This window comes from Protopterus annectens, chromosome 17.part0 (genome assembly GCF_019279795.1).
Source record: "Protopterus annectens isolate FY-2018-M chromosome 17.part0, PAN1.0, whole genome shotgun sequence".
NCBI classification, from domain to species: Eukaryota; Metazoa; Chordata; order Ceratodontiformes; family Protopteridae; genus Protopterus; species Protopterus annectens.
The window spans coordinates 595380184-595406314 of NC_056751.1; the positions used below are offsets into that span (position 1 = coordinate 595380184).

At 46.2% G+C, this 26131-nt stretch overlaps 1 protein-coding gene across 2 annotated transcripts in view; it reads right to left on the reverse strand.

Moving 5' to 3' along the window:
- The window catches only part of TRIM28 (tripartite motif containing 28), a 689781-nt gene that overhangs the window by 499071 nt on the left and 164579 nt on the right, over positions 1-26131 (reverse strand). For both annotated transcript variants that reach the window (XM_044058953.1, XM_044058952.1), the window contains exon 11: positions 3887-3917. In XM_044058953.1, coding sequence (XP_043914888.1) covers positions 3887-3917 — 31 coding nt within the window. The remainder of the gene's footprint in view (positions 1-3886; positions 3918-26131) is intronic.

The following is a 26131-nucleotide window of genomic DNA, read 5'->3' on the forward strand; positions in this document are numbered from 1 at the left end:
AACAGCTAGCATCTCCTTCTGGTTGATATGTAGATGCATTTGATTTGGTGCCCATATGCCCTGAATGCATCTTCCTGCCATGTGGGCCCCCCCAGGCATAATCTGATGCATCTGTTAAGGTATGGCTGGCAGGGGGTAGAGTGAAGGGCCGTCCCATGTTTTGGTGACAGGCCTTTGCCCACCACAAAAACTCGTGGCAGGCAGGGGATGAGAGGAATCATTGTTTCCAGACTGCGTGAATGCCGACTCCATAAACCTTTTAGGTACCACTGAAGTTTCCTCATATGCAGTCTTGCATATGGAATTAGTGGGATGCAGGATGCCATGAAGCACAGAGCCTGCTAAATTTGTCCTGCAGAAGACTGGATTTTTGTTGCCATCAGTTTTGAAGTAGTCAGTTGCCTTTGTCTGGCATGAGGTAAGCCATCTGGTCAGTTGTATGCAAGCTTGCACACAGGAATGTTATCTTTTGAAAGGGTACCAGTTGTGATTTTTCGTTTGTGTACCCCAAGCATGCTAGAAGCCTTTTCACAAACGCCAGGTGTCGAAGAGTGTCCTTGTTCTCTGCTTTAATGAGACAGTTGTCCAAGTAAGGATATATTTGAATACTTCTGTCTGCAAAATGCAATTACTGGTGCCAGGCACTTTGTAAAGACCCTGGGCAAAGTAGATAAGCCAAATAGCAGTGTAGAGAATTGGTAATGCATTACGCTAGCCTTGAATCTGAGGCATCTTCTGCAGGACTGTCTTATTGGGACATGCAGGTATGCCTCTCAAGTCTAAGTCACCAGCCAAGCATACTTGCCCAGCATGGGCAGAAGCTGTTGCAAAGTGAGCATTTTGAATTTTGGAATGTCCAGGTATGTGTTCAAAAATAGATAAATCCAGTAGTAGCCGCCAGGCCTTGTCCTTTCTGGGTACTAAGAACAGTAGAGTAAAAACCTTGTCCTTTTTCCTGTTCTGGTACTATCTGAATGGCCCCCATATTCACGAGGGACGTAACCCGTTTGTGCCTCTGCCCATTGTTTTTTTTGGCAGGTCTGGCCAACCATCTTGTCATTGGCAGAGTGTGGAAATGGAATCTATATCCCTGTGATAAGATCTTCAGTACCCACTTGTCCTGGGTTATTAACTGCCAATTGAGCAAAAAGTGCTAATTTTCCCCATGGGTGCTGCCAAAGATAAGTGTTTGGTGTAGGCATTGGGATTGCTTTCTGTAGGTTCGCGTTTCATCTCCTCCAGATTTGGAGGTGGATGCGCCCCATTGCTTTGACCTGTACGAGTCTTGAGCCTGGTACCTGGAACCCTTAGGGTGTCTGGATTTTCCCCTTTGAGCTCTGACACAGGAAAGGATCATTTTTGTAGGCCAGTGTCTACTGAATTAGGTGGCTGCACTTGTTTGCATAGACTTAGCTTTGTCTTCAATTTTCTTTAAAACTGATTCTGCCTTAATACCAAACAGGGAATCATGCTGTAAAGGTGCATCTAGCAATTTAGCTTCAACATGATCAGGCAAGTTTTGTTCCTTTAACCAAGCATGCCTCCTAATCACAGATCCAGTAACTGCAACCCTGCAGGAGGCCTCTAAAGAATCAAAACCACATTGCAAAGTATGCCTTCCAACTTGTTCAGCTGCATGCAATTCTTGCAATTCCTTATTTTCTGCATATTCTGAAATCATTCTGTTTCAGCAATCCCAGAACATGTTGCTGGTACTTAAGCATATGAAATTGACAGTTTAAGGCCCTGATTGCCAAGGTTGCAGATGTATAAACCCCCACCTCCCATCTGTCCAGCGCCCCGGAATCTGTCAGAGGGGGTAGGGTTTTTTGCTGTTGGTGCCTCAACTCCCTTAGGACCCTGTGAAACAGTTTCAGGATCAGCAGCAGGGTTTTTAAATAAAAATTTGAGTCAGGGACCCAACATACGTCAAGCTTACTGGGAGCCAGAGGTAGTGTCAGGGGTCAGGCTCGACTCCGAAAATCATCCACAATGTTTAACACAAAGGGAATGGCTAAAGGCTTGTGCTGAGGGAGAAGGAAAAAATCCCTGAGCCTCTTTTTTGATTGAGACGTCTTGACTCCCCCAGTGAAAATGCTCCCTCAAAGTATGCAAGGTTTCTCCAAATGAATAATCCCCAGGAGGAGATGCAGATGGAATAGACTCATCAGAATCCTCATAGGGAGGTAAAGATAATTCCTGATCAGAAGAAATAGAAACCTGCTCTGAAGATTCATAGTCTGTCTTGCCTAGGTCTCTTATCTGGAGGGGGATGGGTACCCTTGATCAAGGTAATAAGGTATTCAGCCATTTTGATCTTTTTTAGACAGAGGCCTGTGCACGTGGCTCAGGCGTCTTGTTTTTAGTTTTAGGTGTCTTTGCCCTTGGTTTTGCAGCTTTCGGTTTGATGTAAAAATGTTGGTCTGAATACACCCTCAGAAGCCGGTGCCTGCTCAGCGGCTCTAGACCCATCCGAGGGAGATGCATCCGCCGGTCTAATACCTTGAGTATCTTGCGGCATGCCAGACTCCACGCAGGTGTCGGTAGAGGCCTGCGACTCGAAGGTAGCAGGTATCAGGGGCTGCGAAAGTGCCTCACTGAGTACCAGCAAACCGGCGACTGGCTTACAAGCTTCGGTTTTGGATCTCTATTGCCTCTGTCCTTTTCTTTGTGTTTATGTACTCCGGTAGTCTGACTGCTATCCCCTCTGGGCATTTAAATCTGTTTCCAAAATACTAAGATGCAAAAATATACAGACGCTTAGTGCGTTGGTTAAAACTAGCACAAAACCAACAGCCAGGAATGTTGTGATCAAGGCCTAGGCAAGGAATACAGTATAAATAGAAATCCTTGAGGTATTGGCTTCCCACAAGTAATACAATTAACTTTTTCTGACATCGGTAAAAAGAAAAAAGTTCCCCCAACTGGGTACTTAGCTTTATTGCAGACTTTGGTTCTGAAACCAAAACGTGAATATTTCAGTAGTCGGCCGATCAGCACTTGTTTAATGCTGGTGCTTTGGGCACCGCGCAGCAAGAAAGACTAAAGAAAATGGCCAACACAGGGACCAAGACTTTGGAATTCAAGCCGACTGAGGGCAACCTGCCAGCAGATTACCCAAATGTAATGACTGCAACAGTGAAACACGACGAACATCTGACTGGATAAGACAAACAATACAGGAGGGGATAAGTCCAGAAGACTTGGGATCTTTGCTTGGAAGTGTTTACGTGGGAATTTATATACCCCAAGTAGAACTCCCAATTTCTCCTCAGGTAGATAGCAAATGTTGGGAGAGGTGATGGGGTGGAGATAACTGGAAACCTTTTTTTGGGAGTAAATGAGTTGCCAGACTCAAATTCCCTGCAGTCTATTCCCAAATACCAGGTACACAAATTGGTATGAGACGCTGACGATATTCCGGACTTCAATCTGCCGAAGCTAGCCTGAAACTATTCACCTGCCGAGAAGCCAAGACACTTCAGGCAAGTTATGCAAGCCTGAATGCTGTATGCGTTTCCAAGTGTACAGAAAGCTGTACAGGCCCTGTGGTTAACCTGGTGACCAAAGGTACATACAGAAAACAAATGTTTTATAAAATTACAAATTTACCTCATGAGAGCAGCAAGACTGGAAGCATGGAACTGACATTGGCAAAACATGCAGACAAAGCATCAAGTGGCCCGACACCACCTATCTACTGCAAAGGGCACCTCAATATCCGAAAACAAGACTCCAGCAGTTCTAATAAAAAACACCATCAGCAAAGTCTTCACAGGAAGCCAAATATAGTTCAGACTGTCCAAAGATTACATCTAATTTTGCAAAATAGTTTGTAACAGTGGCATTCCTGTAATTTCAGAAATGCCAATAGCAATTAACTTACCTTTTGCCACTTGTTGAGGGATTTCCATCATCTGCCAAAAGAAAACACACACTGTAAACACTTGTCCATACAGCAAACATCTGCCATAAAATGCAGCCAAGTCACTTGAACTTAAAAAAAATCAAGGCTGCACTCTTCAGGCACTTTGACCACACAAACTGAAAGCCACAGACACCAGCATCTAAACATTTAAAATAATTCAACTAAAAACCAGAAATAAACTTTGTGAAAAGAAAAGCTCAGGAAATGTTATTTTTTAGAGGAATGTCATTACTTCAACACAATGCTCTCAATGTGTACATTGATCTCCATCTCAACATCTTGGGAAACCTCATCCAACATGCATTTAACACCATTACCCATTTCACATTTCCCATGACCCCCAAAACCCCTCCCACTTCCCTCTCCAACCCCTTCCCTAGTAGTTCACACTACCTGCCATCCCTAGCAAAACCAAAACTCACTACCCTAACAGAAGTAAACCAGTCTGGTGGACCCCTGCCATAACAAGTTAAACAAAAAGGAGGAAACTAGTTCAGAAAAAAAGCAAATCTCAAAAAGGAAAGACATCCCTGATCAATATTAGTAAGAAACCAAGGTCCCTCAAAAATCATCCAAGGCCAACTTTGAAAGAAAAATAGCCAAGGAATTGAAAGAACCACAAAGCCTTTAGCTGTCAAGAATCTAATTGGACATTGAATACCCTATTCTCATCACAAAACAGCCTCATCAGGGTACAGGTTGTCTAATATCAGTAAAATTGTTAAAAAAAACTATGAAAAATCATACTGGGATTATTATACTTTAACCATCCTCCAGTTTCTCATCACAAAACAGCCTCATCAGGGTACAGGTTGTCTAATATCAGTAAAATTGTTAAAAAAAACTATGAAAAATCATACTGGGATTATTATACTTTAACCATCCTCCAGTTGAAGAAAAAAGTAATATTCTAAAATCTTCCAGATTTTCTACATTATCAAAATACTGGCAATTATTCACTTGGAGATATCTACACAGAAGTTTCTATACACCACATAGGTTAGCCAAAATGTATTCTATTGAAGACCAATGTTGGAGATGCCATACCAAGATAAAAGCAGATTGGCAGCATGCTTTTTATGAATGTATATATATATATATATATATATATATATATATATATATATATGTCTCAATATGTACTGGAAATCCATTAACTATTTTTTTCAGACTGTTTATAATAATTTTCAATTAACAAAGTCTTTAATTTTATTCAATTCTCCTATTCCAAACTGTGTACCAAAAACACTACAATCCTATGGTCACTATTGGCAATTTCACGTAAAATCATAACTATACACTGGAAAAATGAGGCTTCGCCTACGTTCAAGGAATTTGAGACCAACAGTTGCTCACATGGAAATATTAACAGTGAAGAACTTTTAGTTATGTACTTACCATAACTTTAGATGTTTGGGATCCATCTTGCCTACATTCTGTACTGACGGGTTCAGAGCCGATCCTCTGCTCCGACTCGGCATGCTATGCTATAGAGCGAAGTCTCTTATTGGCTGAGCTATACTATATCCCAGGATGCACCACCACTACTTCCCCAGATCTTGTTTGTCCACACTCATGCACACACAACTGCTTATATAACATTGCCAGATGAAACGATAGTACTCTGACCGTCCGGTCTCTTCTGACCTCCAAGGCAGGGGGAAGGAGGGTGGGTTATTAGGAATGTAGGCGAGATGGATCCCAAAACATCTAAAGTTATGGTAAGTACATAACTAAAAGATGTTGTGATCCTATCTCGCCTACATTCTGTACTGATGGGACAGCGTCCCTAGCACCAGATTCCTGGGTGGCTCACTGGAAAACACTCCTGAGAACTGTGGAACCAAATCAAGCTCGCCCCCGAGATGCCACATCCAATTTGTAGTGGGAAATGAAGGTGTGCAGAGAAGACCACGTAGCCGCAGCACAAATGTCGCTAATGGCAAGCTTAGAATGGAATGCTATTGAAGTAGCCATAGCTCTTGTAGAGTGAGCTTTGACAGAGGTTGTAAGCTCTTTATTAGAAGAGGAATAAGCCTGACTAATACAGTCCCTGATCCACTTGGCAATAGTGACCTTTGTGACGGCTTTGCCCAATTTATTGTCCGAAAAGGACACAATCTGTTATCCGTGTTTGTTGGGTCCTATCTAAATAAAATCGCAATTGCCTGTGAACATCCAATGTGTGGAGGATGTATTCCGCTTTGAGTACTTTGGGAAGAAAACTGGAAGTTCTAATGACTGTTGCAGGCAAAAACTGAAACAAACTTTAGGGACAAAGGATGAGTTAGGCCTGAGGGATACTCTAACTTTGTGAAAAACCAGGTACGGTGGTGAGCTTGAAGCTCTAAAACCCTTCTGGCTGAAGTAATCGCGACCAGAAAGGCAGTTTTCCAAGAAAGAAATTTCAAATCACAGGTTGCTGCTGGTTCGAAGGGGGAGGAGGTTAAGGCACGTAATACCACAGAGATCCCACGGAGGAGCAGGATGAGAAATCGGAGGTTGTAAAAGCGCAGCACCTTTTATGAAAGTTTTACACAATCTGTTGCTCAAAGGTGGGTTTATAGATTCATGAAAATTGGAAATAGCTGCCAATTGGACCTTGATGGTAGAGACTGAAGAACCTTGATTGAATAGGGAAGTTAGAAACTTCAGGACTTCTGACACCGGGACAGTGATGGGATCTAGACCCCGGAGTTGAGCCCAAATAGCAAATTTCTTCCATTTGCTGGTATACAATTTCCTAGTGGCAGACTTGTGGGCCGAGGATAAGATACGTATGACTTCCGGGTCTAAAGTAGGATTTCTGACTATAGTTGGAAGAGGAGGAGCCAAGCTGTTAACTTCAAAGAGTGAAGGGACTGATGGAGTTGTCCCGACTGATGAATTAATAGGTCCGGGATCTGATCCAGGAACCATGGACTGTCCAGTGCATACTTGGAAGATAGGGAAACCATACCTGACGAGGCCAGTAAGGGGCAACTAAAATCATTTTGCTCCCTAAGTGAGTCGCCTTTTGGATCACTCTGGGAAGGAGGGGAACCGGAGGGAAGGCGTATAGCAAGCCGGTGGGCCAAGGATGGGCTAAGGCGTCCATGGGAATCTCCCCCGGAGCTGGAGTGAGAATTTTCTGCACTTCGTGTTCAGCGGGGTTGCGAAAAGGTCGCAACAAGGAGTTCCCCATCTGCTGAAGATCTGAGTTGCCACTGCATCGTTCAGAGACCACTCGTGAGGAGAGAATAGTTCTGCTTAGTCTGTCGGCTATCACGTTGGATCTCCCAGGGATATGAGTCGCTACCAGAAAACGTCTGTCGCCACTGCCCATTCCCAAACTCTCATGGCCTCTCTGCAAAGGGGGTAGGATCTGGTCCCTCCCTGCTTGTTCGGATACCAGACTACTGACATTGTCTGACTGAATGGCAATTACGCCCTGAGGGAGGTAATAGTGGAGTGTTTGTAGAGATAGAAGCACCGCCCTCATTTCTAGAATGTTGATGTGAAGGAGACTCTCGTCGGAATGCCAATTGCCTTGGACTGACCTGCCCAGGTAATGCCCCCCCCCCCCACCCCGTCTGGGAGGCGTCCGTCGTCAATGTGGCCAAAGGAGGAGGTGGAACGAAGGGTCGTCCCTGATGCAGATTGGAGGACACCAGCCAAGGTCCCGTTTGCAGGTTTCCGTGATCCGTAAGGTGACTGAGGGAGAGGACCACTGGGTCGATAGGAGCCACTGGAGAATTCTCATGCAATCTTGCTAAGGGGACTAGGAGAACAGTGGCCGACATGGAGCCTAATAGCTGCAGGACAATCCTGGCTGGGGCTTTGGATTTGAGAAGCAAGGCTCGGACTTGAGTCTGTATAGTCTGTATCCTTTCTGTAGGAAGATAGACCAGCATTTGGTTTGAGTCTCTACTCCGATGAACCTTATGCGCTGAGATGGCAGCAACACAGACTTTGGCCAATTGAAGGCGATTCCAAGGGAAGTGCCTAGTGATATGGTGGCTGCTAGGTACTGCAATAGTAGACGCCTGGAGGTGGCAGTTAGGAGCCAGTCATCCAGATATGGAAACACCTGGAATTCTAGACTCAGGTGAGCAGACACTACCGCCAAACATTTGGTGAACACCCTGGGGGCTGTGGTGAGACCAAAGGGCAGTGCGCAGAACTGAAAATGACCGTCTCCCAGGCTGAAGCGCAAATGTCTCCTGGACGCCTGATCAGGATGTGATAATAGGCGTCCTTGAGATCTATGGAGCACATCCAAACACCTTTCTCCAGCAGTGGGAGAATGGATTGTAAGGTGACCATTCGGAACTTGGACTTCTTGACTGATCGATTTAGTATGCTGAGATCCAAAATGGGCCTCAAGTCCCCGGTCTTTTTTGGCACCAAACAGAATCTTAAGTCCCTAATCCGATCTGGTCTGCGGGGACCGGTTGGATGACTCCTTTTTGAAGCAGCTTTGAGATTTCGAAGGCTGCGATTTCCTGTTGACTGGCTGGCGGGTCCGGGATTTTCCTGGACGGCAGAGGGGATGTGAAAAGGGGATGGCGTAACCTCCGGCGATGATTCGAAGCACCCATCGGTCCCGAGTGATACCCTCCCAGGCTTTTAGGTGCCTTGAAAAACGACCCCCGACTGGCTCCGGAGCTGCACAGTCGGGCAATCCTTCAGGGATTGTGGAAGGCTGAAGAGCCACGAAAGGACTGTCTCCAGTGTTGCGGGGGCCTCTGGGTCGGCGTCTTCCAGAAAAATTTCCCCCTCCTCAGCCTCTAGAAGGGGGATCGTCCTGCTGCGAGGGATAAGACTTCTGGGATTTACGGAACCACATTTTCCCTCCTCTTTTAGCCTTGGGGTAAGGCCGAAAGGGAGCGGAACACAGTGCCCCTACGGCAGTCAAAGTCTTACTTTCTTGCTCACAGCGGGTCAATGTGTGCTTTACCTTGGGTCCAAACAAAGAGGACCCATCAAAGGGAGCGTCGGCAAAGGAAGACTTAAAGGCTTCCACAAAATGACAGGCGGAGCCAGGCTTGCCTCCGTAGAGCAACACCCGTACCTGCTGCTCTACTCGCCCCCTCGGCTGCATATGAAATGAGCCTCATGGACGAGTTTGATATCGATGACAGAGTAGCCAACTGAGAGCCAACCATCTGGGCCAGCTGCTCAGGTATGTTACCCAAGAGGTTATCTGAAAGCTCCTTGATCAGATCCCTCTGAAATCTAGTGAAGTGCGTCAAATAGTTCAGGGACCTTAAGGTAAAGGCCGCTGAACTGAGGGTGCGCTTCCCGTACCGGTCCATGCTCCTAGACTCATTAGGAGGATGGACGGACGTCGAAACCTCTGCTACATCTTGTTGGGTAGCAGATGCCACCACCAGGGCATCTACAGCCACACCTTTGGTCAGAAACTCCTTCTCTGGGGGTGCTGATAAGAATTTGGGCGAGCCGGCACCGGTTCAACAGAGTCTGGATGCTCCCACGCCCTTAGACAGATCAAATCTAGGAGCTCGAAGGGCGGATACACCCAGGAGGCGGAGGGCTGAGCCCCGAAGGCCTTGAGGAACACCGACTCGTCAGCGGAAGGGGGTTTGGAATGCCAGCCGCCTCGTTTGAGGGCTTCCAAGATGTCTGCAAAGGAGACATCATCCGAGGAAGACTTAGGGGACCCCTCCGCATCATCAAGATCTGTGTCCGACGTGAGAGACTCATCGGGGGAGTCGACGTGCTTCCTCTTGCAGTCTTCTCCTTGGGGGTTCCTCCGAAGAAGCTTCAGAGGGACCTCCAGGAGGGGGGGGGGCACCACTGGGGGTGACCTCAAGCCCCGGGGCTCCGCTGTCTAGCGACAGGGGGACTACAAAAGACCCAGTCTCAGTGTGTAGGGAAGGTGCCGGTGAGACCGTGGAGGTAGCCAAAGATTTGGCCAAAGCACTCCTCATGGCCCTGAAGGCCGGACCGCCAGAGTCCAGGGAAGGTCCAACCCCCGGGGCCACAACAGTAGACTGCACCCCCGCAGCAGACGCACCGAGAGGAAGGCTCTGAACCGAAAACATCGGTCCTGAAGCGCCCCCCCCCCGGGGCAGACAGAGGAGGTCAGTGTACCGAACCCACTCGAAAGCCAGGGTTGGAGTAAGGGTCTGAGACAACCCGAAAACCTCCATCGGCTCCACCAGCACCGGCTCCAACGGTGCCGAGGCTGTTGGAGGAGGAACCAGAACTACAGGGTGGGCCATCGGCTCCTAAGCAGATTGGGCTGGAGCGGAAACTAATTTCTGGAATACAGGAGACTGAAACAGTCTTTGGAGCACCCTGTCGATGTCCGAATCAGACAACTTGGAAGATTGGGAGGAGACCGACCGGGTCCGAGCAGACTTCTCCATCGGCCCCGAACGACTGGGGGACCAGCTCTGAATAGACTCTATCAATATCGGTGCAGAGGGAGATTCCATAACAATTTCCCTCTGTGCCAAAGAGGGCTTCGGTGCCGAAGGGGAAGAGTCTGAGCCGGCAACCCTCATCGGCTCCAAAATCAGTGGAGCCGATGGTGACCCGCCTCTCGAAGCCCCAGCCATCGGCTCCGAAACCAGAGGAGTCGAGGCTGGAGGCATCGAGGCAGACAGTTCCGCCCTCTGCTCCGAAGTCAGTGGAGCCGATGGAGAAGCCTGCCTAGATTTCTTAGTGGTCGGTTCCGATGGGCTGGTCGGAGCAGACTTTCTTTTTCTTAGCTGGGGAGGAAGAGGAAGATAAGGCCTCTTCGAAGGAGGGTTTGATAAGCGCTTAAGATCAATTTATTCTTCCTCTCGGTGGACCCTAGAGGAAAAAGCGTGACACGCTGCAAGACTCCTGAAGGTGTTTGGCGCCTAAACAGTACACGCATAAGGAGTGATAGTCCGTGATGGACATTTTGTAGTTGCATCTCGTGCATTTCTTAAATCCTGAGGGTCTATGCTCCTTGGACATGATGCTTGTAGACACTATTCACTATATCAGAGAAAAACACAATGTATGGAACTCAGCACAAATGGTTTACACAATAAAAAACTTTTTTTTTTTTAACGAGAGGCGAAAGCCCAAGAATCTTAAACGATCAACAAATACACCAAAAGGAGGGCCAAGAACCCTCTAACTAAAACAGGTACTTGACCTCCGAAACAACAAGACTCACTAAAGAACGAGGGGAAGGCCCCTCCAACTTAAACGGAAACCTTTCCCTGTCCAGTCACAAAAATTTTCCACAAAATATCCACAAAAAACACAATTATACACGATAGCTGTTAAAACAGCTTTTGGGTAAAGATTAAAGAATTTCCTGACAGAAAAACTCAGAAAAAAAGCACTTGGCTCAGCCAGGTTCGAGACCACGTCCTAGCTTGTAAGCGGCAAACGAGATCTGGGGAAGTAGTGGTGGTGCATCCTGGGATATAGTATAGCTCAGCCAATAAGAGACTTCGCTCTACAGCATAGCGTGAGGATCGGCTCCAAACCCATCAGTACAGAATGTAGGCGAGATAGGATCACATATCAGAACTAAAAGATCTACTTCTTACTATTACTCTTGGATGAAAGTACTGGAAATACTTGAAAAGATCAGATATATCTTGTTACTAACTTTATACAATATAGAATTTCAATGTTATTTGCATAGACACCAATGTAAATAGTTATATAATGGTTTGAAGTTAGTGTTTTAGAATTGTAAATGTTATTCATCTTTATTTCATGTAATGTTTAAGACATCTTATTTGAAATAAAATATTTAGTGAAAAAAGAACCTAATTGGCAACCCGCAGATGTGCTCTGAGCTAGTGCAAAATAGCACAAAATATACTGAACCTACTGATATTGCCAACATCCTGGTAGATAGATTCAGTGCAAACTTCACCCCCATCTCACCTTCAAAAGGGCCCACAACAATACCGAAAAAGTGTAGTGCCCTGGAAATTAGCACAGGTGAAAACAGCCTTTTCAAAAGCCAAAAACAGCATCAATGGGGCAAGATAGTGTCCCAGGCTGCATCTTGCACGAACTACAGAACAAACTAATCACCCCACCTAAACATGCTGTTCAACCTCAGCCTCTCCACAGGCTTCACGCCCATAGAATGGCACACAGCAACGGTTATTCTGCTCCACAAAGGAGGGGCCACAAAGTACAGTTTTGTACCTACCATAAATGTAGATGTCCGATGGACATGCAACTGCAGTCATAACATGTGGGTTGTCCTGCCTCAGGCAGCCCACGGTCGGCCGGATTCCAAAGTCTGGGTCAGACGTCGGCTGATGTCACATTTCTCTCAGAGCGGCTGGAGTACATAAGCATCAGTCGATGCCATTTTCTTCAGTGTTTCTTGCCCCAGATGCCAGGTGCCCTCCAAGGAAGGCTGTAATCAAATTGGAAGACAAAAACAGGATTCCAAATAAATGAGCAATAAAACAAATACACCATAACAGATATCCCCCAGCTAAGAGAAAACAGGGATAGGAGTGGACCCTAGGCATAGAGGGAGGGAAAATCCGACTGCAGTTGCATGTCTGACATCTACATTTATGGTAGGTACAAAACTGTACTATGTCCTTCAAGAATGCAACTGCAGTCATAACATGTGGGTAGAATACCATAGCTTAGCTGGGGGAGGAGGTATGCTCTAGGAAAGAGATGGTGTGGCAATCAACCCCTGCAGGACTGCCGAAGCAAAGCCTGCTCTGGATCTGGAATATAGAGGGAGATTGTAGTGTTTGGAGAATGCATGCATGGAGCTCCATGTAGCAGCTTCTAGAATGTCCTTGGTAGGCACCCCTCTTAGGAATGCTGTAGAGGTGGCTGTAGCTCTGGTGGAATGTGGTCTGACATTGGCTGGAACAGCCTTTCCATGAAAGGAATAACAGAACCTGATGCAATGTCCAATCCATTTAGAAATAGTCTGTTTTGAAATTGCTTTTCCTTGGACTGCAGGGGCGTAAGCTACAAAAAGTTCAGACTTCCTACTGGCCTTGGTTCTGTCCAGGTAGTATCGAAGTTGTCTGTGAATGTCCAAGGTACGCAAAAGTCTTTCCCCCTTATTCTCAGGACTGGGGAAGAAAGCAGGCAGATGAATGGCTTGATTTAGAGAAACCCTAGATACCACCTTTGGCATAAAAGTAGGGTTGGTCCTTAATGAAACCCTGTCTCTGTGGAAAATAATAAAGGGTGGTATTGCCATTAGGGCCTGTAGCTCCGAAACCCTTCTTGCTGAGGTAATTGCCAACAGGAAAGCTGTCTTCCATGAAAGAAATTGCAAGTCAACTGAAGCTGCTGGCTCAAAAGGAGGTAGAGTCAGTTTTTCTAAGACAAAATTGAGGTCCCAGGCTGGCACTGGGGCCTTTCTTGGTGGCTTAATGTTCTTGATTGCCCTGAGGAATTGTCTTAGTAAGGGGTGAGAGAAAACAGGAGGATCAGTGTTGCATCTAGCTGAAATAGCAGATGCATGTATCTTTATGGAAGAATATGAGAGGCCGTTCTTTAAAATATCCGCCAAATATTCCAAGACGAGTGGGATGTTCAACAATGATGTATCATGTCCCTTGCTGGTTTTCTAATTTGTGAATCTTTTCCACTTTGCTAAGTAAACCTTTCTGGTGGATGGTCTTCGAGCCTCTGTTAGTATCTGCTGAACTTCCTTGGAGAGAGATAAGCTGAAGTTATTTATGGGATCTCCCAGGCTGTTACACTGCATCCAAATCTTCAGACACTGCAGCTTTCGAAGTTGTGTTGAGTCAAAAGTAGAGGCCACTGAGGGAGGGCCCACCTCCTGGTGTGACATCTGCTCCGTAGTAGTGGGTACCAGTGTTGTCTCGGCCAATCCGGAGCTATTATGATTCCCTTGGGCTTCTCTGCTTTGATCTTTAGTACTACTGAGGTCATCAGTGGCAGAGGTGGGAATGCATAGATTGCTAGGGAGTTCCAGTTGAAAGAGCATCTATTTTCCAAGCTTTTGGATGGTATGTCCTTGTGCAAAATTTTGGCAGAAGATGGTTGAGGTGAGGCAAATAGGTCCACTTCTGGCTTGCCCCATGTCGAAGTGAGTTGTCTGAAGGCCTTCGGATGTAACCTCCACTCGTGTGGATCTGTGAAATTCCTGCTTAGGCTGTCATTGTCTTTTCCTGGAACAAACTGGGATTGTAACTGGATGTTTAGGCTCCGTGATTTCTCCCAAAGCTGCATTGTCAGTCTGCAAAGGGGGTAGGAGTGGGTGCCCCCCTGCTTGTTTATGTACCACATCACAGTGGTGTTTTCTGTCCGTATCATTAAATGGCCTTGCTGGAATTGGTGTTGAAAAGCCTCGATGGCATGCATTACTGCCAGCATTTCCTTTTGGTTTATATGCAGATGTGTTTCCTTTTGAGACCATTGTCCTTGTATACACCTGCCTTCCATGTGCGCCCCCCATCCCAGGTCTGAGGCGTCTGTAGTCATGGTCTGCGTTATCTGTGGTTTTTTGAATGACATACCTGTGTTTTCCTGGCTCGCCGAGGCCCACCATAGGAATTCCTTTTGTAGGCATGGAATGAGTGGTATGATTGTCTCCAAGTTGTTGCTGTGTTGAGACCAAATGCTTTTTAGGTACCATTGAAGCTCTCATGTGTAGTTTTGCTAATGGAACCAGTAGAATGCAGGATGTCATGTAACCCAGGGCCTGTAGGAATCTCCTTGCAGTCATCTGGGTGAGTTTTGCTAAACCTTTGAAGTAACGAGTTAACTTCTCTTGCTTGTCTTCTGTCAGGTAAGCCATCTGAGAGGCTGTGTCTAGCTTGGCTCCTAAGATTTGCTGGGATGGCTGCAGTCTTTACTTTTGGAAGTTGACTGTGCATCCCAGAGCTTGAAGTAATCGTATGACATAATCCAGGTTGTCAACATCAATTTGTCGTCCGCTTGTATGAGGCAGTCGTCCAGGTATGGGTAAATTTGTACACCCTGGAGCCTGCAATGAGCAATTACTGAAGCCAGGCATTTTGTAAATACTCTGGGCACAGTAGATAAGTCAAATGGCAATGCTGAGAATTGATAATGCTCTGGCCCTGCAAGAAATCTGAGGTATCTTCTGCAGCTGTGTCTGATAGGGACATGCAGGTATGCCTCCTTGAGGTCCAGAGTAATCAGCCACGACCCCTTGCCCAGCATGGGAGGGAGTTGCTGTAGAGTCAGCATTTTGAACTTTGGTACTATGAGAAAGGTGTTTAATGCGGACAAGTCCAGTATTGGTCTCCATTGAGATTCCTTTCTTGGAACAAGGAACAGTCTTGAGTAAAACCCCCTGGTCTTGTTCTTGTTGTGGAACTTTCTATTGCTTTCATTCGAATCAGCAGAGTGATTTGCTTGATAGCCTCTGCCCTCTGATTTTGTGGTAGGTTTGGCATGCCTTGTTTTCTTGGTAAGGTATGAAAATGAAACCTGTACCCTCCGTCTATAATCCATTTGTCCTTTGTCAGTCTGTGCCAGTTTTCTGCAAACAGAGATAATTTCCCGCCCAAGGGAGCTTCTAATTGTTCCCTGGTAGGCGGTAGTAGAGGAAAGTCATTGAGTTTGTGGTTGTTGGGCAGGTGAAACCCCTGCGTCACTTCTTTGGTTTCCTGGCTGCCATGGTCGTCCCCTGTAAGGACCTCTGTATTGGCCTCTTCCTCTGCCACGTCTGTTCTTACCCCTTTGAAACTTTTCTGGATTAGGAAAGGAACAGTTTTTTTGAAGGCCAATTCCTACTGAATCTGGGGGGTTGAACATGGAGGAAATCTTTCACAGTCTGAACTGATTTTGCTTTTTCTTCGATGGTCTTTAACACATCCTTAGCATTTGCACCAAAAAGCTTGTTCTTTTCCAAAGGTGCATCCAGAAGTTTTGCTTTTACATGATCTGGTAGAGGTTGACCTTTTAACCAAGCATGTCTACGAATCACTGCCCCTGTCATAACTGCCCTACATGAAGCTTCCAGTGCATCATATCCACACTGCAGGAAGTGATTGCTTACTTGCTGAGTGTTATGTACAGCTTCCTGCAAAGTCTTCCTGTCTAAAGGATCAGGAGAAGCTAATGTTTTTTGTAAATCTTCTAAGAGATAATCCTGATATTGTAACATATGAAAAAGGCAATTAAAAGCTCTCATAGATAAGGTAGTGGATGTGTAAACCTTTTTGCCCCATCTCTCTAATGACCTCGCTTCCCTGTTGGAGGGCAAAGGATTTTTTTGAGGTGGAGGCTGAAACTCCTTTAGGCCCCTGTGAAATAGTTTCCAAATCAGCAGTATGGGCCCTGAATAAATGGGAATGAGTTTCTGGGACCCTGTAATACCTGTCTGGCTTGGCTGGAGCAGGAGGAAGAGAATCAGGGGTAGCACTAGTCAGAATACAAATCATCCAGAACATCAAGTACAGGAGGAATAGCCAAGGGCCTGTGCTGAGGCTTCTTAAGTAAAGTCCTAAGGCGTTTCCTAGAATCAGAATATTCCTGACCTTGCCACTTGAAATGTTCCCTCATGGTGTGCAGAACTTCCCCAAAAGAAATATCCTCAGGAGGGGAGGCCGAAGGGATGGAATCTTCTGCATCCGAGTCCTCATAGGTCTGGAAGAGCTCTTCCTGGCTATCAGAGTGGACAGAGCCCTCAGAGTCTTCATCTGAAGGAGTAGGGTCAGAGGGTTCAACCCGGGGCCTTTTATCAGGAGGAGGCTGGGATGCTCAGGATGGGCCTGTGAACCTCTAATCATGGAAATTAAATCAGCAGCCATGGACAATTGTCTCCGGAGTCGGCTGAGGTAAGGATTTAGAAGTAATATGCTTTGTTTTGCTGGCTGCCTTAGCCCTAGTGTAGGCCTTAATAGACATGGCCATAGGAGGCCTGGCAGCACCACGTGCAGGAGTGACCTTGTCTACAGCAATGGTCTCTGGCATTTCCTCAGTTTCGGTAACCGGAGGAAAATCCATCACTGGCGGAGTAATGTCTGGAATCGGAGTAGTCGGTAATGCGGTGTCTTCGGTTCAGAGCAGTGGAGAGAGTCTCAGAGGGAACCGGAGCACTCGCGCTAGGTTTTGGCGTGGAGTCAGTGGTAGAAGCGGGCCGAGGATGTCTGTCCCGGTCATTTCGCTTTTTGGGAGTTTGCGATGTCGGAAGATCCGACGGCATGGTGTAAGCAAATTTATCGCCAAAAACTTCAGCGAACTCCGCCCGGCGCTTGAGAGTGCGCTTGTTGAAGCGAGCACAGGCTACACAGGCCGAGACGTCGTGGTCTGGGCCCAGGCAGTAAGAGTGGAAATCCTTAAGAGGTATTTGTTTACCACAAAAAAGACAATTGTTAATTTTCAGTAATTTCTGACATCGGCTGAGGCAAGAAAAAGGTCCCCAACGGGGTACTTAGCTTTTTTGATGACTTCGGTATCGTAGAATACAGGAGCTGACCGACCGGCACTTGCTAACTGCTTCTGCTTCGGGCACCGCACGGCAAGAAAGGGGCAAGAAACACTGAAGAAAATGGCGTTGGCTGATTCTTATGTACTCCAGCCGCTCTGACGGAGAGAAATGCGACATCAGCCAACGTCGGACCCAGACTTTGGAATCCGGCCGACCGAGGGCTACCTGAGGCAGGACAACCCACATGTTATGACTGCAGTTGCATTCTTGAAGGACATCTGACGCTGGTAACTATCTCCTCACAAGCCTGACTAGCCTAGTCTGCAAGGCTATGACACGCATCATGGAACGCATTAACAAAAACAATGGGAACCTCCAAACACTTGACACAACCCAGTTCGGCTGGGGCAGATCATGCCTACTAAACCTGGTTGACTGAGACAGACACCAAGGCCATAGACTAGGGATAGGTTGTTCACACAGCCTACCTTGATCTCGCCAAGGCGTTAGACACCATTCCTCACTCTGGAATTATAGAAAAACTCACCAGCCTTAACATAAGATGGGTTGCCAACTGGCTTAGAACTCAACGGTAATAATAATGGGCTCCAGGTCCAACTCTAAACCAGTCACAAGTAGTGCCAAAGTAGTTGGGAAACCCTTCTATGTGGCCTAATTACTAAGGGGTTCACATCTAGAAATAAAGGTTATAGTGCCCCTCTACTAGTTACGCAGACCAATCATAGTACAATGCCCCATTTGGGATGTACCTCACAAAACACTTCCAACAGCTGGAAAGACCACAAAAGCACCTCACCAAGAGGATTACTGGCCTCAAACATGTCATATGCAGCCAGACTGAAAAACTCCAGCTGTACTCTGTGGCATATTGCTTCCTCAGAGGTGATCTCTACCCGACTTAAAGCCATGTCCAACTCAGAATTAACGGACATGCTCCACCTAAAGAAATCCAAGTCACTGTGAGCCACACGTTCTAGTGAGCTAAACCTCACAATAAATAGAACATGCTGGAGGGTAGATTCCTGAGACTCCATGCTTTGGAACAAAATTCCTAACTACATTAGGCAGCCCCCCCTCACCAACACTAGAGAAGCCTTGAGTGGATGGGTAACAGAAAATACACCCCTGGGATCACTTCACTGGCTCTGCTAGACAGAGGCAGTTAATCAATGAGGTGGCGAAAGCTAACACTGGCTATGCTTAAACGCCCTCTGGCAGATAGCCTAGTACCTACCTATGAACCTAAAGCTCAACAGACCTGAGAAAGCAGTACAAAACTTGCCCACTTTTGTAGTTACATTAGAACTCTGCCACAAGCAGTGGTCTCAAGCCAGAGCCAATAATATGGTCCAGTATAGGCTAATGGCATTAGGGTCTTCACAAGTCTAGCCATGAAAATAAACCCATATACCCAACTGACCATAGTCAGATGGTTATTAGAGCATTTATACAATCAGCAGCAACTACCTTTGTATGTATGCGAGGGACAGGTGCCACTCAGGTGCAAGTTTACCCACTCAGTTGTCAAGGTCGCACTTAATAGGATCACTGAAAAGCTCTGCTTCATGGGATGTGGGAGCATGCCTCTCAAACATCCTAGTCTGACATTAACGAGGGAGTCATCCTATTTATGAATGTGCAACATTTCCATTAGGGCAGGGTCAGACTGCTCTGTAGATCAGGCACAGGTAACCTCTCATAACAGGGCTTTTAGTCTTCATGTAGGACACGTTTTGAAGGCCCTAGATTCTCTGTTAGGAATCTAGGGTCTCAGTTGCTGAAGGCGTCTGGTGAGTTACATACATAACTGAACATTGTACTCAATTAGTGGTCCGACAAGGGTAGAGTACAGTGGGCATTACAACCTTAGTCTTGGATGCAATGCTCTGAGACGTGCAATGTAGGCAGCCTTCCTTACCACCATGGACACATTGTCAAAGCTTAGGTTTCTATTGACCAATAAAGTATCGCACCATTGGGTGTGAACTTTAGGATTGCTACAATTAGCAGGGGCTACTTTGCCAAAGAGGTTAATTTGGCATTTTGAATTTGGGCACCACACGTTTAGGAGAGATGTAAAGAGTTGGTCTCCAACAAGCACTACTTATCAATATTTAAAACTGTCCCCACCTGGGAAGAGAGGAACTTGTTCCATCACTCCTTGGGACAGCATGTAATGAAGCTGTAGGAAAAAAAGTCTGGAGAGAAGGAAGGAATGACTGGCAGAGAAAGAACTTCCTTCCACGGACTGACTCATCTTTAGAAACCATGTGTGGTGTGGTTCAGAATGCAGTCATATGTGGACTGTCCTTGGTTTTAGGAGGTTAAGAGTTTCCTGAAACCTCATTTATTTTGAGAATGTGTTTGGTTTTTGTAAAAACTGCAATTAGAGAATTACCTTAAATTTGGAAAAGGTGGGCTGAAAAAGTGTAGTCTTCAGAAATTCAGCCAACAATCTTTCACACCTTTATCACCTCTGCAGCTTTGGCACCAAAAACAAAGTCTACCCAAAAGGGATTTTAAAAATTACTGCAGATACATTCAGCACTTTAAGACTTGGGAGCTTGACAATGCAAACTTTCAAAAGTCAAAGGTGCAGTGCACCCACCATTCTTAAAGGAGTCTGACTGGAAGTGTTTAGTTGGTACCACTGTTACTAAAGTTATAGCTCTTTAAATCAGGTTTGGGAAGGCTGAGAAACTTTATATATCCTGCCTTAGAAGCAGCTTGCTGACATTCAGAAAATTGTCAGTTACCCTTCTACAGCAAACAGAATAGGAGGAATGGACAGATTCTGGAAATTCCTTTTGTAACTGTTTCGAGTTCCAGTAACAGTCTCCTGAAGACACTGGCACATCCAACTACGAAACCGCCAAAGGGGGCAAGTACAGTTGTGTACACTTATAAATGTAGATTAGTGTATTCAATGTTGCAATACTGACTTACGGGAATTTCCTGCTTGAGGCCCTTGGCCAGCCCCAACACCAATGTAAACCCTCCCTCCTCTAAAGGCCAGCGTATACCTTAGCCAGTCGGTACATTTTGGTATAAAGAGAGCCAGCCAATGCCATGAGTTTCTTGCCCCTTAGAAACTAGGAGCCCCCAGGATGAAGAGCAGCAAGGGAGATGGAGAAAAAGGGGCCTGCAGGGTAAGCCCCAGGGGGTCCTGTGGTTATTGAACAGAGCAGACTACTGTAAGCAAAATGAAGGGAGGGAAAGACTGCAACAGTAAACAGACTTGAACATCTACATTTCAAGTGCACACCGGTACTATGTTATCACTGTTGCAGACTTGACTTGTTGCAGGACTCTGAAAGCTGGGAGAAAGATTAAAGAAATTATGGAGGATGCCCTGCAAAGCCTCCAGGACAGAAGTCACAAATCCTGCTCTACACTTGAAGGCTGCTAACTGGTAGTTTAACAAAGGTGTGCACAGAACTAGGTAGCAGCATCCAAAAGGTCTTTGGTAGGAACTTTCAGGAAGGCAGCAGAGGAAGACCTAGAGTCCTTAGTTTCAGGACTCTTGCCATTATGGCTGTAACAAAAGAAATACAATAGGTGATCCACTTATTGACAGTATGCTTGGAGACTGTTTTCCCCTCTGAGCCAATGGCAAGAGCTGATCTGATTTTCTGAAATCAGAAGTTCTGTCAGGATAGCAGTGAAGCCGTTTGCACATACAGGAAAGGATTCTCTCCCCCTGGGTCTGCAGCTTGATGGTGGGCAAGTGCATGGCTTGATTCAAGGATGCATCTGTGACCACCTTGGGAATAAAAGGACGGGTCAGTACTGAGTGATGTTTTGGGTGGAATGCAAGAAATGACTCCACTGCCATGAGAGATTGCAGCTCAGAAACCCTCCTAGCTGAGGTGATAACATGGAAGGCTGCCCTTTTAGTAGCCAAATGTTTGAAATCAGCAGAAGCTGCTGGTTCAAAGGGGGGAGGTAGTGTCAATTTCTCTACAACAAAACTGAGGTCCCATGGAGATGTGGGTCATCTCCTGAGGGGTCTGATGTGAACCACTCCAAGGAACTGCTTAATGAGGGGGCAAGAAAAGACAGGAGGAAGACTAAGCTGTGGGCCGAATGGCTGAACTGAATTTTCCTGGAAAAGAACAGACTTCTATCCACCAGGGTAACCAAGTAATCTAAAATTAGATATTTGAGTTAGGAAGTCGTACTGAGGAATGTGGAGAAGTTTTCCCATTTGATGACAATCCTAATACCAAATTTCTAATACCAACCGTTTTAGCTTCAGAGTGTTCTGAACTTGTCTGTGGAGGGTGTACTCAATTTATCCAGAAGAGTCTGTAGACTGGGATGCACAAACCTTCCCTTGTCCCAAGTCAGAAGTTCCACACTGACAACTGCCACAGATTTTCATTTGTTAGACTTGCTAGCACAGAATACTAGCACTTCCTGGGCCAGTTGGGAGGGAGGCTATCAGGAGCCTTCTTCCCTGACTTAGTAGAACCCTTAGGAGAGGCGGCATGGAAGAAAACAAAGGAACAGGTTGCTCTAAGGGATGGAGAAGCCATCTGTCATCCAGGCTGCTCCTAGAACAGATTTTCAGTTTGCTCCTAGAACAGATTTTCAGTTTGCTCCTAGAACAGATTTTCAGTTTGCTCCTAGAACAGATTTTCAGTTGAACGTGGTTGGCAAAAAGACTCATGCATTGGAATCCCATTTCTGGATTACACCACTCTGGGATCCAACAGTTCCTGCTGAGGTAATCTGCTAGTGTCAGGCCCACAGTACTGGTGTCATGACGTGCAACCCCAGAGCAAGCAGTCTCCCAGACCAGCATCACTAGTCGACAGACTGTTCTCAAGCATGACTGGTTTCCACTGATCTTTGAAAGCCACTATGTCCTTTTGCACTGCCAGTTTTCCCCCCAATTCATGTGCTTGTGTCTGAACGGATTTTCCCATCTGCACTGGGAGTGAAGGTGCTGAGGTGAGACCCAGGCTTGTCCAAAGGACCCATGGTTAAAGTTTGGCCCTGAGGGATGAACAGAGACCCAGGTTCTGGGCACATGCTTGTGTCCATCATGCAAATTCCTCCTTGATGCAAGGAAATCAGCTGAATTTCTGTCTCCAGGGACAGAGTGATAGCACCACAAATTCATGAGCATCACATGTAGCCTGGCCAGAGGCACAAGATGCCATGTAGCCTAATGCTCAGAGGAACTTTGGCTGACAGGCATAGTCTCTGTGGAATGTTTGGGAATTATCAAGTCAAGAACTTCTGGAGGAAGGCCTTTTGGAAGGGACGAATCCAGATAAGTCCTCAGAAAACACCACTCTCATGGACAGGTCTTGGTTGGGTATGTGAAGATTTATGGTAAACTTCCCAGAGGTGGGGAAAGTATGAGTGAAGGCCAGATCCTAGGGAAGCATTGGCAGACTTGTGGCTTGAATGAGGCAGCCATCTAGATAGGGGTAAAAATGGATCTATCTTGTTCTGCAGAAGGTGATCACAGGAGAAAAACACTGAAAACCCTGGGAGCAGTAGCCAAGCCAAAGGACAGTACAGAGAATTGAAAGTGACTGGTACCTGCTCTGAAAAGAAAAAACTCTAGGAATATGTAAACCATTTAGGTCTAGGATGACCATTACAGGTTCATAGGATACTAGGCTATTGGCCTGGAGGCCCTGATAAGCTTAGCCAAGAATTTCACCCATTTTCCCAAAAAGTCAGCACCTGTTTCCCCTGTCCAGCAGGGACGCAGGTGGTATTCCAGGGGTATTTTTAGTTTCCCATCCAGTCATTCAGGTTCCTGTTAAGAGGGTTACTGAGGTACTCTGACAGGGAGAGGAAGTCTATTCCACAGATGGGAGCTATCATGACAAGTCTTTGAAGAGTCAACATTTTGACTTTTGGTACCAGCAGGGACAGAGGGTGGACAGGTCTAGAACAGGGTGCCTAGAACAGTAGTTTTGTACCTACCATAAAATGTAGATGTTAGTGTATACACTGCTGCAGTCATTGCACTTGGGTTATCCTGCCATCAGGCGGTTCCCCAGTCGGCCATAGTTCCAAGTCTTGGCCTGGCATCGGTTGCCGTCGCCTCCGCCCTGACGTCAGTTTGACAGGGGTATACAAGATGCAGCAGACTGCATTTGTTTTTTTCTTGCCCCAGGTGTCAGGTGCCCTAGGTAGGCAATTCCAATTGCTAATAAAACATGCAAAAGAAAAGCAAGAGACAACTTACAGCTACCAGCAAATACTCCCCATAGGTAGTAAGGGTAGGAGACATAGGTACGTACCAGCCAGTAAGAGGGGAAGGAGGGAGGGTAACCTGGACTGCAGCAGTGTATACACCAACATCTACATTTATGGTAGGTACAAAACTGTACTATGTTTGTGTTAAACTGCTGCAGTCATTACACTTTGGTAGAATCCCAAAGCAGAGGTAAGGTGGCTGGTCCTACAAGGCATTAGGGGTGGCTATAAGGCCTGGCAGCACCGCAGTGGCGAAGCCAGCTCTGGATTTAGAGTAGAGGCAGATGGCAATGCTTGTTGAAGGTATGTACAGTACTCAAAGTTGCTGCTTCCAAAATATCCTTGGTAGGTACTCCCCTGAGGTAGGCAGTTGAAGTTGGCTGTTGCCCTGGTGGAGTGAGATCCAATGTTGCTAGGTACAGGTTTTCCATGGTATGTGTAGCAGAACTGTATACAATGTCCTATCCATTTTGAGATGGTCTGTTTTGAAATGGTTTTTCCTTGTGGTCCTGCAGCATATACTACCAATAATTGCCCAGATTTTCTGAAAGCTTTGGTTTTGTCCAAGTAGAAGCATAACTGCCTGTGAATGTCCAAAGAGCAGTAGTCTCACCTTTATTCTGTGGTTTAGGATAAAAAAGTTGGCAGGTGAATAGTTTGGTTTAGAGCCACACTGGATACCACCTTTGGCATAAATGTAGGATTAGTTCTTAAAGACACCCTGTTCTGGTGAAAAATGAGGAAACGTTCCACTTCCAATGCCTGTAATTCTGAAACTCATGTTACTGCCAGGAGCAGAGCAGTTTTCCAAGAGATATATTTTAATTCTGCTGTGTTAGCTGGCTCAAAAGGAGGTAAAGTTAGTTTTTCCAAAACAAAGTTGAGGTCCCAAGTTGGAGTGGGTGCTCCCAAGTTGGAGCAGGTGCTCTACAGGGCGGTCTTATGTTTTTAGCCCCTCTGAGGTACTGTTTTAACATAGGATTAGAGAAAATTGGTGGATCAGTGTTGTAGTGAGCAGAGACGTGGATCTTGATGGATGAGGAGAGGCCTTTGTCCAGCATCAGTTAAGTATTGTATTATCCGAGGAATGTTTGGGACAAGAGGGTCAAGGCTGAGAGCTTGGTTCCAGGCACAGAATCTTCCATTTATCCGAACAGGCTTTCCTGGTACTAGGCCTTCTGGCCTCCAGAATGACATCCATAACAGCTTTGGAGAGAGGCACTGCTTGCTTGACTAAGGACTCTTCCATGCAGCTAGGTTTAAGGTCTTTAGCTGGCTGTGTAGTATTCAATTGGTGTGCAGAGTCAGCAGATGTGGGATTGGAGGCAAAATCCAGGGTGGTTCTTGTGCTAAGCTCCTTAACATTGGATACCAGTGCTGGCGTGGCCAGTCTGGTGCAATCAGGATAACTTTTGGCTCCTCTTGCCTGGCTTTTATGAGTACCTTTGGTAGGAGAGGTAGTGGTGGGAAAGCATATACCTGTAGGTTCTTCCAGCTGAATGAGGGCATCCACTTTCCAAGCTTGTGGATGGTAACTCCTTGTGCAGAATTTTTGTAGCTGGCAGTTTATTGGGGATGCAAACAGCTCCATGTCCGGGCTCCACCATTTCTCTGTTATCATTCTGAATATTTGTGGATTCAATTCCCATTCGTGGGGATCCATGATGTTTCTGCTTTAGTCTGCCAGTGTCTCTCTCCTAGCAGGAATTGTGCTTGCAGATGAACTTGAAGGTTTATAGTAGTGTTCCACAAGGTCATGGCTTGTCTGCATACGGGATAGGAGCGAGTGCCCCCTTGCTTGTTTATGTACCACATAACTGCGGTGTTGTCTGTCTTTAGCCATAGTTGTCCTGGATGCAGCAGGTCCTTCAAAGCTATAAGCGCATTTTGTACAGCTAGCATCTTTTTGATCGATGTGAAGATACTTTTGTTCTGTGAGCCACGTGCCCTGAATACATTTGGCTGCCATGTGTGCACCCCAGGTGCAATCAGATGCATCTGTTCTGAGTTTGCCTGGCTGTGGGTTGTGTAAAAGGCTGTCCCTTGAGGTGACCAGCTTGAGCCCTCCACTAAGCCCTCCATTGAAACTCCTGTTGAAGGCACAGTATTAGTGGTATAACTTTCTAAACTTTGACAGTGTTGAGACCATACATTCTTTAGGCACCATTGTAGTTTCCTCATACATTCTGGCATATGGAATTAGTAGTATGCAGGATGACATGTAACCCAAGGCCTGCAGAATTTTTCTTGCAGGGAGTTGGGTCTCTGTTGCCATCAATTAAAAGTATTGTCAGTTGTCCTTGCTTGTCTGGCATGAGATAAGCCATCTGGGCTGTTGTCCAAGCTGGCACCCAGGAATATAATCTCTTGAGGGCACTAGTTTGGATTTCTTTTTGCTTACTGTGTACCCCAGGCAACTTAAGACCCTGGGCGCAGTAGATAAGCCAAAGGGCAGTGCAAAGAATTGGTAGTGCATTGGACCAGCTATGAATCAGAGGTATCTTCTGCAGTTGTCCGACAGGGACATGCACGTATGCCTCCTTGAGGTCCAAAGTCACAAGCCAAGCTTTCTTGCCCAGCATCTGAAGCTG